The 13,305-nt window shown below is 44.9% G+C and overlaps 1 protein-coding gene across 3 annotated transcripts in view; it reads right to left on the minus strand.

Moving 5' to 3' along the window:
* The window catches only part of GRIA1 (glutamate ionotropic receptor AMPA type subunit 1), a 352,479-nt gene extending 343,254 nt beyond the window's left edge, over window positions 1-9,225 (minus strand). For all 3 annotated transcript variants that reach the window (XR_005721192.1, XM_040241475.1, XM_040241476.1), the window contains exons 1-2: window positions 8,708-9,225; window positions 5,579-5,716 (exon numbers count right to left, since the gene is read on the minus strand). Coding sequence is in view for 2 of the 3 variants with exons in the window: in XM_040241475.1 (XP_040097409.1) it covers window positions 5,579-5,716; window positions 8,708-8,789 (220 nt within the window). In the remaining variant the exon portion in view is untranslated. The remainder of the gene's footprint in view (window positions 1-5,578; window positions 5,717-8,707) is intronic.
* Between the last annotated feature and the right edge of the window lie 4,080 nt (window positions 9,226-13,305).

The following is a 13,305-nucleotide window of genomic DNA, read 5'->3' on the forward strand; positions in this document are numbered from 1 at the left end:
GATAACTGGCCAATGAGAGGCCAGCATGGAGTACTACAGGAGGTCAGAGCAGGTGAAGAACTAGGTCAAGAGTTCTCTTTGGCATATGCTGTTCCTCCTGCCTGAGACACACTTATCTCACCTCTTTCTGCTCCCCGCCCTTGACCTCCTGGAATGTTTCTGCTTATCATTGAAACTCAGTTGAACCACCAGCCTCTGAGAAGCTAACCCCACTTCTCAAAGCATCTCCTGATCCTCCATGCAAAGGGATGCTGTAACATTTGAGTGAGTGAGTGAGTGAAAGTTGCTCAGTTGTGTCCAACTCTTTGTGACTCCATGGACTCTACAGTCCGTGGAATTCTCTAGGCCAGAATACTCAAGTGGTTAGCCTTTCCCTTCTCCAGGGGTTCTTCCCAACCCAGGGGTCAAACCCAGGTCTCCCGCATTGTAGGTGGATTCTTTACAGCTGAGCCACAATGAAGCCCATGAATACTGGAGTGGGTAGCCTATCCCTTCTCCAGGGGTTCTTCCTGACCCAGGAATCAAACGGGGGTCTCCTGCATTGCAGGTGGATTTCTACCACCTGAGCTGTAACATTTACATTACATTTTAATTTTCTCTTTACGGCACAGTTGGTTTCACTGGGAATAAAGTCCTGCCAGGCAAGGAACATGTCTTAATTTTGTCTGCATTTCAAGTACTTAACACCATGCCTGGGCTTGGTTAAGGGCTCAAAAAATGCTTGTTAATGGAATGCAAGACTTTTAAAAGAATTTCTCCAAGTGTGATTGCCATACTGACTGCTACCATATCTCCCCAGGGCTATCTCTTGAATATTCTGATTCAGAAAGTCTAGAGTCTGCCCCTGAGTCTTGCTTTAAACAAACTCCCTGGGTGAATTTTTTGTGCACAGGATCTCTTAGCTAATCTGTAACTGCCTCCCCCGACAGGAAAAGAGACTGTGTCTTCTTTGTTGGTCATGATGTTCCTACCGCCTGACACAGAGCTGAGCATACAGTGTAAATTCAGTGTATTTCCTGAACAAATAAATGGATGGATAAATGAAAAGTAAGACTTAAGTTGCAACAGTGCTCAGAACTTCCTTGGTGCTCCAGTGGCTAAGACTTTGTGCTCCCAGTGCAGGGGACCTGGGTTCGATCCCTGGTCAGGAAACTGGATCCCACATTCAGCAATGAAGAAGAGTTTGAATACCGCAACTAAAGATCCTGCATGCTGTGACTAAGACCTGGTGGAGCCAAATAAATACATAAATATTCAAAATCATTGCAACAATGCTCCTCCAAAATCTAATGGAAACCCCAGCTAGTATTTCATTTGCCCCTTTATTTATAAAGACATTAATATAGGCTGAATAGCTGGTCCATAACTACCATCTCTATGGACAGACTCCTCAACTCCTGCCCGTGTGAGACTGGAAGAGGACTCAGTACGTGCGTGCATGCTAAGCTGCTTCAGTTGTGTTCAACTCTTTGTGACCCTGTGGATTGTAGCTCACCAGGTACCACCTGGGAGGCCCAACAGAGTACTCAGAGGAGATCCTAAAGCATTTGGGTTGCCAATTCAGTGACTTTACCCCTTAATGATGGCAGAAAAGGAGAGCAGGAAAGATGGGATGCAAAGAAGATGTAGAACTCTCTTCTTGGCTGGAGGTATTAGCAATAGTTTCTCCTGCATCCCCTACTCTAAGCACCATTCTGCCTATTTAAGCACCTATCTCCTGTTGCTAATACATCTAGCAGGAATAGTTCCTGATACACTTCCTCTCCTTTCCCTTCTCCACCCTCTGGTGGAGGGATCATGAATAGCAAAATGTATAGGAAAACAATCAAATGACCGGAAAAATGGTGAAAAAATAAAGATTTGGTTATTTTCTGGAGGTGAGACTGGGATAGTTAATTTTAGGTTAACTACTAGTCAGGATATCAAAAAACACATGAAATTAAATCCGAATATCATGTTTTTTTCTGTTTTCAATAGATTATTAGTTAAGGCATTGTACCTAAAACCTCTCTGCTCCTTTCAATGTTTTTCACTCAATCCATGTTGGGATAGAAGTCAGTTTTCCCAGACTAGTGAACCACAGTGCGCACAGCCCCAGAGGGTTTCCTAATCTCATATGATAATAAACAGAGAATCTTCCAGGCAGGCTGGGAATTACAATGTCACCATGACCACCCCAGTTGCCTAGTACTCTCTCAGTTCCTGGAACTAAAGAGAAGAAACTAAAGGTCTAAGAACAAACTAGCATTACTGTTTCTCAGGCAATCCCCTGAGCAGTGTTCCCACTGAACTGCAAACCACTGAGAACAAAAATCTTTTATCGGCTCTGTTTTTCCAATAACCGTATCAGTTCATAACATTTAAAGAGTGACCAAATTCATAGAAACCTATGCTCTGGTATATGGCAGGAATCAAGTTGAAGAACCCAGATCTACTCGATTCAGGTTCACTAACCACAGTGGATAACACCCTGATCACATTTCAATCCTCTCAGTAAATGGACAGCAACCCTATTAGAGATCAAGTCTTAGGTAGTTAAGATAACAGTATAGAAGCATCACTTTTTGCCTTAGAACATTCCTCCAATTTTTATCTTGTATTATCTTGTCCTGTCGGTCAACATCTTGACAATAGAATAACAGTTAACATCTCTTTCCACCAAGCTCTGCTAGAGACAGTTCTCAGCATTGTGAGTGAATACACATGCCAGCCATTGATTCTTCCAAATTCCCTAAGCTTGTAGTCCTAGAGTAATGGACCCCTTTGAGAGAATGACAAAAGCTATGGAGCCTCTGTCCAGGGAATAAATAAGCAAAGGCACATACATGCAAAAGGTTATGCGTAATCTCTGGTGGTTCTTAGACACATTGATGACCACACCTAAATCTTCCCCTTAAAAATTCTCCTTTAATCCATACTGAAAGAAATGAGAGGTTGTCTAATAACCAAATACCTCCTCAATATTATTTTTGCTTTCCAGGGAGATGGTTTCACAGAACTACAATTCACCAATTAAACTTCAGCTGTTTTTCAAGGATAATGAGTAACACAGTTGACAAGATTTTTAACTTCAGCATTACCAAAATGTAGAATTGCTGTTTTATTTGTTCAGTAGGTCACTCCTATGCAAAACCGTAGCTACAATCTGAAGCTTTTTAAAGTTTCCTCCTTAGGGGCTTTATCAGGTCACTGCTTGTAAAGACTCTGAATGCTCCCTTTTGTTTCTTGGGTAATCTCAGTAAAATTGATCTAGTTACCATGGGATCTGTGTATCTATCACAGTGCCCAGGAACAAGGACCTTGGGCTCACAAGACCACCATTTACTTTTTAGGTGACCCTGGGCAAGTTGTATAGCCTGTTGCAGCCTTAGTTTCAACTTCTCTAAAAGGAAGATATTAATAATATAGAGCACTGTAGGGATCCTGTGAGGATTAAATAAAATAAATAAACCAACATATGAAAAGTGATTAGTGCATTACTGGGCCATAGTAGATGCTCAATAAATGTAATGAATGTTATTATAATAGTCCATAAAATAGTTGTTGGCACACTGTAAGTCCTCAGTAAACGGAATCTGAAATAATGATAATTTTTTTGATTGAAGTATTGTTGCTTTACAATGTTTTAGGTGTACAGCAAAGTGATTCATATATATACATATATATATATATATATACACACACACACACATATATATATACTTTATGTGTATGTGTGATCAGTCACTTAGTCAGGTCTGACTCTTTACGACCCCATGGACTGTAGCCCACCAGGCTCCTCTGTCCATGGGATCTTCCCAGCGTCTCCTGTGTCTCCTGCATTAGCAGGCAGCTTCTTTACCACTGAGCCACCAGGGAAGCTGTATATATATATATATACTTCTCCAGATTCTTTCCCATTATAGGTTAATACGAGACACTGAATATAGTTCCCTGGGCTATACAGTAGATCCTGGTTGCTTATCCATTTTATGTATGGTCTTGTGTATCTGTTAATCCCAAACTCCTAATATATCCCCCAACCCCCACTTTCCCCTTTGGTAACCATAAGTTTGTTTTCCATGTCTGTAGGTCTATTTCTGTTTTCTAAATAAGTTCATTTATATAATTTATTTAGATTCCACATATAGGTGATATCATATGTTTATCTTCCTCTGACTTCACTTAATGTGATAATCTCTAGGGCCTTCCATGTTGCTGCCAATGGCATTCTTTCATTCTTCTTTATGGCTGGGTAATCAGAGTAATTACAATAATAATTCCAGTTGTTGGGTTAATAATTAAAATTCTTGGAATCTGCATATACATTATCTTTTGAGTGTTCTTAGGAATAGGGAGAATGCTGAATTTTCTGTTTGAGCCTTCAAGGCATGTTCAGTTCAAATTACTGAGAGCTTGTCAAGAGGAGAACCATGGCAAAGAGACGGAGGCAATATGGTACATGCCTTCTGCCATCCACAGCTCAGCACAAGCTACCGAGGCCACAGTAACACCCAGAGCCTACAGTGCCAATTTAATCCAGTTTCAAGTTGTTCTTGCCCATTCAGTTTATACTTCTATGCCACCAATTCCCATGTGAGCTTAATCCCTGGCGGGAAAATGTCACTTCTGATTAAACTTTGTGCTTTCACCTGTCTTAAAATGGCGGTCATGCCACCATACAGGTTTCCTTTTCACCCGGTAGTCAAGAAAAACTCAGAATGGTGTTTATAGCCCACATTTTATAATGCATTCAGTTCAGATGGCTGAAATTCATCTCTCCTTTCTCCTTCTTGGGCTTCCCTGGTGGCTCAGAGGGTAAAGCATCTGCTTGCAATGGAAGAGACCTGGGTTTGATGCCAGGGTGGGGAAGATCCCCTGGAGAAGGAAATGGCAACCCACTCCAGTATTCTTGCCTGGAGATCCCATGGACAGAGGAGCCTGGTAGGCTACAGTCCACAGGGTCACCAAGAGTCAGACAGGACTGAACGACTTCACTGTCACTTTCTCCTTCTTGAGGTCACCTCTGTTCTTTTTTGTGCTCAAACGCCACCCCAAAACTATGTAAGCCATCAGTCACTTCAAAACACTTTGGAAATAATGTAGGCTTCAGATTTTAAAATAATTATCGGTCCTTTCTAAAAATGGAAAACTAAATAGACACCTCAGGTATCCTTTCTTATCTAGCGGCATTTTCTTTTAACTGTGCACAGGAAGGACATAAGTATTGTAAACCACATTCTCCAAGTCAAAACTTTTCATTCTATGCCTCTCAGAAGTTTCCTATGTATGAAACTCTCAAGTGAACCAGAAAACCTCTGCGAGTTTAGGAGAGATGCAGTCAACCCCAGTATCCATCAGGCTGGCATTCAGAGTTAGCAGACAGTGAGAATGCAAACCTATTCCATGAAGCACTGAAGGATCTCAAATATCAATGAACAGAATCATTCACAAGGCCCTGGACAGTTTTCTTGGAGTGCTTTCTCTTAAGACAAGGGATGACAACTCAACATTTTTGCGATACCATGTGCTATGTATGGGTCTTCCCTTTAATGGTCGATCGCAGAAAGAATTCTCAGAAATAGAAGCATTTACTTACATCTGTAGGTCATCTCAAAGCTGTCGCTGATGTTCACAATATCAATCTGGGGGAGCAACTTTGGGGGCTCTGTGAGTTGTGACAAAGCAAATCTAAAAGCAGCATGTTCCTGTGACTGTTGGTTTGGAAATAATCCCCCTGCAAAAAAAGAAAATGCAACATGGGCTACAGATAAGTTTGATTCCTCAACAGCCCACCTCAGATGGGCCCATTTCTTCTCCCCAGGTCAGAGTCACTAGTTGTTGCCTGATTCTGGGGATCAGAATTCACTTGAACTCAACTGGACCCTGGGGCTTCAACTTCTACAGGTGAGCTTTTATTGATAAAGCCTCTAATTATCTGTCATCCTGCCCAAAGATTTGATTGTTCACCCCTCAACTCAGTTCAGATCAGAGAAAACAGAATTGTGGAGTTTCTCTTCTCCCTCTCGCTCAAGCAAACCGCTTAGGCAGCCTATGCTCTTGTGTGCATGTAAACCCTAGCTGTGTCTAATTTTTCCTGTATCAGACCCAGTTCTCATTAGAGAGCCATACAGGAAGTAGTATTAATGTGTGTTGCAGAGTGAACTCTAGCCCTGGGGTCCTGTGAGCTTCTCTAGCGCTATAACCCTTTCTTTGACTTTGACCCTTATAGTCTTTGACCTGGCAAGACCTGTCTGCCAGTCCTCTACAATTTATTCATTTCCTCTGAAAAACTCTTGATTATCTGCCCAGAGTGTTTGCTGGTTCTTTCATCACTCATGATCCCAGGAGTGACTTGTTACATAAGGGTTGCCATTGTGTGTATTTGCATGGTAACACCTTGGACTTGGAAGATGTGGGGGCTCAGGAATGTCCAGAGGATGCTAGCATTCTATTCTAGCAAAAAGCAGAACCAGAGGTGCCTGGTGGGGCTCATGTTCCAAGCAACATGAGTACACATCTTACCTCCGTATTTACTGTCGACATGTAAATAAATTAAAATGTGTTTCAATGAACTGAAATCAGCAGTTTCCAGAGACTGAACTATAGTGAGTGTTTACATAGAAGTTAATCTGAGATTCCTCAGAAATCCCAATCCCAATATGATGCATTTGTAACTTCCTGTACAGTAGATGTGTGTTTAACAACCAGTAAATAAATTATAAGGTTTTTGTTACAGATAGTGCAAGTAGAATGAAGTACTGTCTGGTGACAGTGATATTTTCAGTGTGTGTTCCATAACTTAAGAGTTCAACCTTTTATGTGGAAATAAAATCAATGGTTCAATCATTTGAAATTAAATTGGGGCTAAATATGACAAAAAATCTGCAGAGATACATAAATAAGCATACCATAGATATGTACACAAAACATCTCGTGCATTTATACATCCATGGCAATATACACAGATGCACTTGGAGAAAGCAAGTCCACATATCTGAAGACAAGTATTTCCAATCAGCAAAGTATGGGTAAGACATAAGTACCAGCATAAAGAATGCCACTCATAAGAGCAAATGATTTACCCATGGTCATATGACTCCATTTTAAAGAGTAAAAACAAAAAACTCCTTCTTGATTCTGATGCTCCACCCCGCCCCAAGATGACCACACCCCAAACACTTCCCAGTCTCCCTCCTCCCCTGCAATGAATGAAGGAGAGTGAGTGGGGGTGGGGATGTAGGTGGCTATAGGCTGGGCTGCAAGAGAAGTGTCTCCGGAGGCAGGAAGTTTTGTTTTGCGTCTAAGGCACTAATACACATACACAGACACACTTCAGGATATAGCTTAACAGGTGTCAGGAAACAAAGCGAGTTGCTTCGCGGCTATTGGAGCTACCCTCAGAGCCAGCCCGCTGGAGAGGCCAAAAGAGTACAGTAGCACATGTGTGCCCAACAAAAGACCACCTTCAACACATGGCCCCACAAACACACATGCTCACAAGGAACACAAACTCCTAGGAACAGGAACTGTCCCTAGTGGAGCCCTGCCTCTATCTGGAGAGAGTAAACCACCCAGACCCAGCAAGATGCCTTCAAGGAAAGCAGTTTGCTGGATTCCGGGACACAAACAGCCCTGAGATGCTGGTCATACTGAATTCCCGAGCCCTTGTGGACGCGCGTCATTATTGGTATTACTGCTCCTGTTTGTTTGGCTTTCACCCGTTATTACTGGGAGAAGCAGTATCTATCCGCTGTCCCATAAATTCAGGGAGGGTGGGGGTCCTCTTTGAGAAGCATGACAACCAGGAAAGGGAAATGGGGAACAAAAAAAAGCATGCGGCATCATGTTGAAACCTGCCTCCAAGTTGTGAGGCTGGAGCTCAGTGATGGGGAAGCTAAGAGGAGGGGAGAGGGACATGTGGATGTGTGTGTGTGTGTGTGTGTGTGTGTGTGTGTAAAAGGCAGACCATCTCGTGGACAGAAAATCTAAGAGGAGTGGGCGATTGAGGGAGTAGGGGGAGAAAAACAGGCTAGGAAGTTCCAGAATTGGAGGAGCGGGAACCCCCAGCCCAGCATGGCAGACAGCAGACAGAGGCAGCTAGGAGAGTCCAGAGTGGGAGAGAGAGCCCCCTTCACCTGGGGTGGGGGGTGGTTTTTTAGGATTATTTTAGTGGATGCAGTGAACCCAGCATCCTTCACTCCTTGTTTTAGAGGGTCTCTTTCCCCTTCCCCAGAGGAGAAATCACTGCCTCTCTCAAATATAAATGTGTATATTTAATACATAATCATATACATAAATACACACACCACACATATTTATATAAATAAATGAAATCAGGCACCATCTACCAAGCCATGGAGTTAACTCTTTAAACACCTACCACCTCTTTCCTTGTTAGAGCCTGATTTTTTTTTTTTTCTCCAAAGCAGTGGTTCCTCCATTTCACATGCTCATGCCTAGAGTGTGAGTGGTGTGTGAGGACCTGTGTGTGTGTGTGTGTATGTGTCTGTGTGTGTGTGAGAGAGAGACAGAGCACACTTTGCTTCTCTGCCCCATATCCCATCCAGAGAAGCCCCCTCCCCACACCATCGCCCAAGCCTTCACATCTTGTAGATAGCCCAGCACAACAGCCCATAGTGGGGGTGGGGGAGGACACAAACCCCCTCCCCCTCAAAAAACTGGCCAGACCCATGAAGTCCCACCCCAGGCTGCCCCTCTCACTCACCGATCTGGATATTGTTGGGGAAATTGGCACCTACTACCGCGCCTAGGAAACCGGTGCAGAAGAAGGCAAAAATGTGCTGCATATTCCTTTTTGCATTGGCGAAAAAGAAGCCCAGGTCCAATCATAGATTTGGTGTTCCCCCCTTCCCTTTATTCCTCTCTCTCTTCTGCCGATTCTTTTCCTCCTGCCGTTCCTTCCGTCCTCGCTTGCTTCCTGCCTGCCTTCTGCGAGGTTTGTCTGTTTCCCTTGGAATCCGAGCGCTTAAACTGCAGCGTTAACACCAACTGACAGCCAGATTAACTGAGCACGAAAAAGAGAAGCCTGTCCTCCTGCGAGCTGAGCGCCGCTCCCCCTCTGCTCTGCTCTGCTCTCCTCTCCTCGCCGCCTGCCTCTCACTCCCTCCCTTGCTCCCTCGCTCTCCCCCTCACTCTCACTGGCAGCCAGCGCTATGCTAATACCCACCAGTAAGCCAGCTCCCCGGATCCGCAGCTGACCTCCTCTCCCCATGGCCCCCTGCCTCCCCATCCTCACCTTAGCCTCCCGGTTGGGTGTGCTGATGGGTGGGTGGGCGGGTGAGGGGGTGTGATACCTGGAGCTTGCTCCCGAAAGGAACAGCCCTACCAGTCCCCTTCACCCTCCCCCAGCCCCCAGCCAGCAGAAGCGACTGGGAATGTGGGTTCAGCTGTAAGTCAGTAGGTGGCAGGGGGTCCCCACAGTAGTCCTGCATCCACCCGCTGCTGGCTGCTTGATCTAGGTCACTTTTCTAGGAGTGCAAGAGCTGTGCTGGATATATCTCCTGCACTCCACTGGCCCAATTATTCCTACAACTAATTCCTGAGGGGAAGACCCTAGAAAGCCCTGCTAGGAACTTTAAAGGAAAGAGGCTCCCCACCCCCACTGCCACCCCCACGCTAGGAGGAATGCTAGAAAGGCAGACATGAGGGTCTGGAATGATTGGCAGGTGTCTTGACTTGGACACTCAGTGGTCCCTGCTGCCTTTACAAGTGGGATTGGTGGTCTCTTCAATCCTCTGCATTTTAGATGAGCCCCCTTCCCCCTTCCTCTGCATTCCACAGGAGTCTACAGCATCCTAATCTTGTGGGTGTACAATAAAGGCTAAGGATACTTACACAGAGCAATTACATGAGTCATTTTGCAGGGATTCTAGTGAGACGAGCCAGGCTTCTTTCAATGATCTCTGGATGTTGGTCATGTCTAGAGTAAACTGGAACTCCCTAGACCCTGCTGAACAGGGGCTTCTGCTGAAACAGTCCCTGAAGAAGACAGCTGTGTTCAGGGTCGTCCTGTGGGTTGCATAGCAGTTGTCTGAGCAGTCACAAAGCACTTTACAGTTTCTGAAGCGACTTCACAGGGTTACCTCACTCTCTGCTTAAACCAGCCCTGGTAAGTGTCCATGAAAAACAAACAAGCCTCCAGGGATTAAATCATAAAGACATAGATTTGTTAAGATGGAATCTGGACCTTCAGCACCAGCATACACTTCGACCTATGAACTTGAATGTTCTAGGCAATTTGCCCACTGTCCTGGTCAGAACCCCCACCCAACAGTTGAAAATCCATGAAAAGGAAACCACATTTTTTTCCACGGTTAGAACAGGAGAGAATAATAGGCTTTGAACCTGGTTTTGCTTTGCCACTTGACTAGGCCATTTTATCAAAAAACTCCTCTCTTCCCTCACCAAGATTACATAATCACATACACACAGGACAGCTACAAGGGCTGGGATTTGCAAGAAATATCTGACTGTTCCATGGAGCCCCTAAACTAGGAACAACTTACAGGTTGGATGGTTTATGATTTCCTCTGTACTTTCACGTATATTAATTAGCTCAAGTGATTTTATAGCTAATGTTTATTCTTTCCCATGGGCCAGGTACCACACTGGGCTTCCCCGGTGGCTCAGTGGTAAAGAGCCCCCCTTCCATGCAGGAGACATAAGAGATGTGGGTTTGATTCCTGAGTCAGGAAGATCCCCCAGAGGAGGACACTTGGCAACCCACTCCAGTGTTCTTGCCTGGAGAAACCCATGGACAGAGGAGCCTGGAATGCTACAGTCTGTGGGGTCACAAGGGAGTCAGACACAACTTAACCACTAAACAACAGGAAGGTACCCTACTGAGCAGTGTCGCGAGCATCACACTGTGGCGGTTATCAAATCCCCATTTTATAGGTAAAGAAACTGAGGCCTAATCATTTACCCCTGTTTCACTGTTAACAGGGAAAAGATTGGGATTTGAACACAAGAACCACTACCATCAGGCCCAAGCTGTTAACCCTCAGACTCCAAGAGCAGGAAGAACTGGGCAGGGGCATAGAAGTAGTGTCATTATCAGCTTGGGAAGGTGTGAGAACAGATCAGGAACCCTCTAAGGTTTCTGACAACAGGAAGAGTCTGTGATGCGAGGATTCCATCTTAAAATTTCTCCAGTTGCATTTTTTGTCTCTTACTGTTTTGAATGGTATCTGGGGATCTTTTAAGTTTTTCTGAGCTTTGTGTCTGGTAATAATAATAATTAGGCTGTCACTGAAAGCTTCACACTTCTGTCACCTTTCAGAGCAAGATCTCAAAGCCCTTTGCAAGGTTTAATTAGCAAAACCTCAACGCCTACCTGTAATGGGTAAGACTTGTTTTGCTTACTTTGGGGCAGAGGGACTTAAAGGGTCAGAATGATGCATTTTCAATGACCATTATAAATCATACAGTCAAATGGCTTTTCCTAAAATATAGCTCTAACTGTGTCATGGCCCTGCTCAAATATGGTCAAGCAGCTCTCCTTGGCCTATTAAATACGTAATTATTCAGTCATCAAATAAACCTGGAGCTTACATATCTCAAGCTTGGGCATCTAGGTCAAATTACATTTAGGGTCAACTCTATCCTATTTCTAACTCAAACAGTGATGGAGAACTTTCTCTGTTCCAATAGGGAATCAGGTGAAGGGATTATGGAAAGGAATCAGACACAGTCTCTGCCTCAAGGCAGGTGAATCTGGTGGAAGAGGAATACAGAGGAACCCAGCCAACTGTCATCCAAGGCAGCCATGAATGTGCTCTAATAGAGATGTAAACTCCACACTGGGGAGCAAGGGAGGAAGTGACCAATATGTCTGTCTGTGTGGAGCCGGCGGGGCTTCAGAAATGCTGAGCTGGTAAGGAGATGACAGGCAGACAGTGAGGGCTGAGGGAAGACCTCAGACCAAGGGAAAAGCACGTGCAGGGGCAGAAGGCAGGTGAGGATGCCATATGCTCCATGAGCCTGCAGCCAGTGGTACAGACTGGAAAGACGGGGTTGGGAAATGTGAGACCAGAGAGGGCAGGGTCAGGATTCGGAAGCCGCTGCATTCCTGGCAGCCATGGAGAACTGTGGGATGTTTTTTACTAGTATGATAGTTACATGACCAGGAATGAATGTGAGGAGGAAGACACTGACTGCTGGCTGGTGGGAGGTGCTTTTCTTATATCTCAGCCTCAGAGGTCAGGACTACATATCATACATCCCTGAGCGGCATGTTCTGATGTTATCCTTCATTAGTTGTTGTATACTGTTCTTCTGTAGCTCCCAATCCTATTTGCCATCCCCGATATCAGTTTGTAAGACTTGACTGTTCATAATCTGTCATGATTGATGGCAACCCAACCCTACAGATACATGATAAGCTGTGATTGACACAGCATTTGTATATCCTTCATCTCACTTCATCCTCCCAACAACTCCACAAGGACAGGAATTAGAACCTATTTTACAGATTAAGTAAGGCTCAGGTGGCTAGATGGTTAGCTTAAGACAATAGTTATCAGTGGACAGTGATTTCACATTCCCTGCCCCGGGAATATTTGGCAATGTCTAGAGATGTTTGGAGAAGGCAATGGCAACCCACTGTAGTACTCTTGCCTAGAAAATCCCATGGATGGAGGAGTCTGGTGGGCTGCAGTCCATGGGGTTGTTAAGAGTCGGACACTACTGAGCGACTTCACTTTCACTTTTTGCTTTCATGCATTGGAGAAGGAAATGGCAACCCACTCCAGTGTTCTTGCCTGGAGAATCCCAGGGACGGGGGAGCCTGGTGGGCTGCCATCTATGGTGTCGCGCAGAGTCGGACACGACTGAAGTGACTTAGCAGCAGCAGCAGAGATGTTTTTGGTTTTCACAGCTGGGGAGTTGAGACTGACATCTGGTGTGCAGAGGCCAAGGATGCTGCTGAACATCCTATGATACACAGGACAGCCCTCACCACAAAGAATTCCCTGGTCCAAAGCATCAGTAGTGCTGAGATTGAAACGCCTTTCTTACGGGCACATAACAACTAGCACACCAAGCGCTAGACACCAGCACCCCATTCTAGTCTCCCCCTCTGTTACATTACATCGAAGGCAAACTGCATTCATCTTCTTTCAAGGCTTTTCACGGTTTAAAATGGGATCCCTGAAGGTGGGTGTCCCGAAAAGTCCAAATGGACAAGTATCTCATGGAGGGGTTCCAGCTGACAGGCCCGTGGAAAAGCTCTCCTAATGCTGCTCAAATGGTGCCCCAGAGACAGCACGGCCACCACCCCCAAGTCAGTTCTGACCTATCCTG

The sequence above is a fragment of the Oryx dammah genome, unplaced genomic scaffold (genome assembly GCF_014754425.2).
Source record: "Oryx dammah isolate SB20612 unplaced genomic scaffold, SCBI_Odam_1.1 HiC_scaffold_5, whole genome shotgun sequence".
Classification (NCBI taxonomy): domain Eukaryota; kingdom Metazoa; phylum Chordata; class Mammalia; order Artiodactyla; family Bovidae; genus Oryx; species Oryx dammah.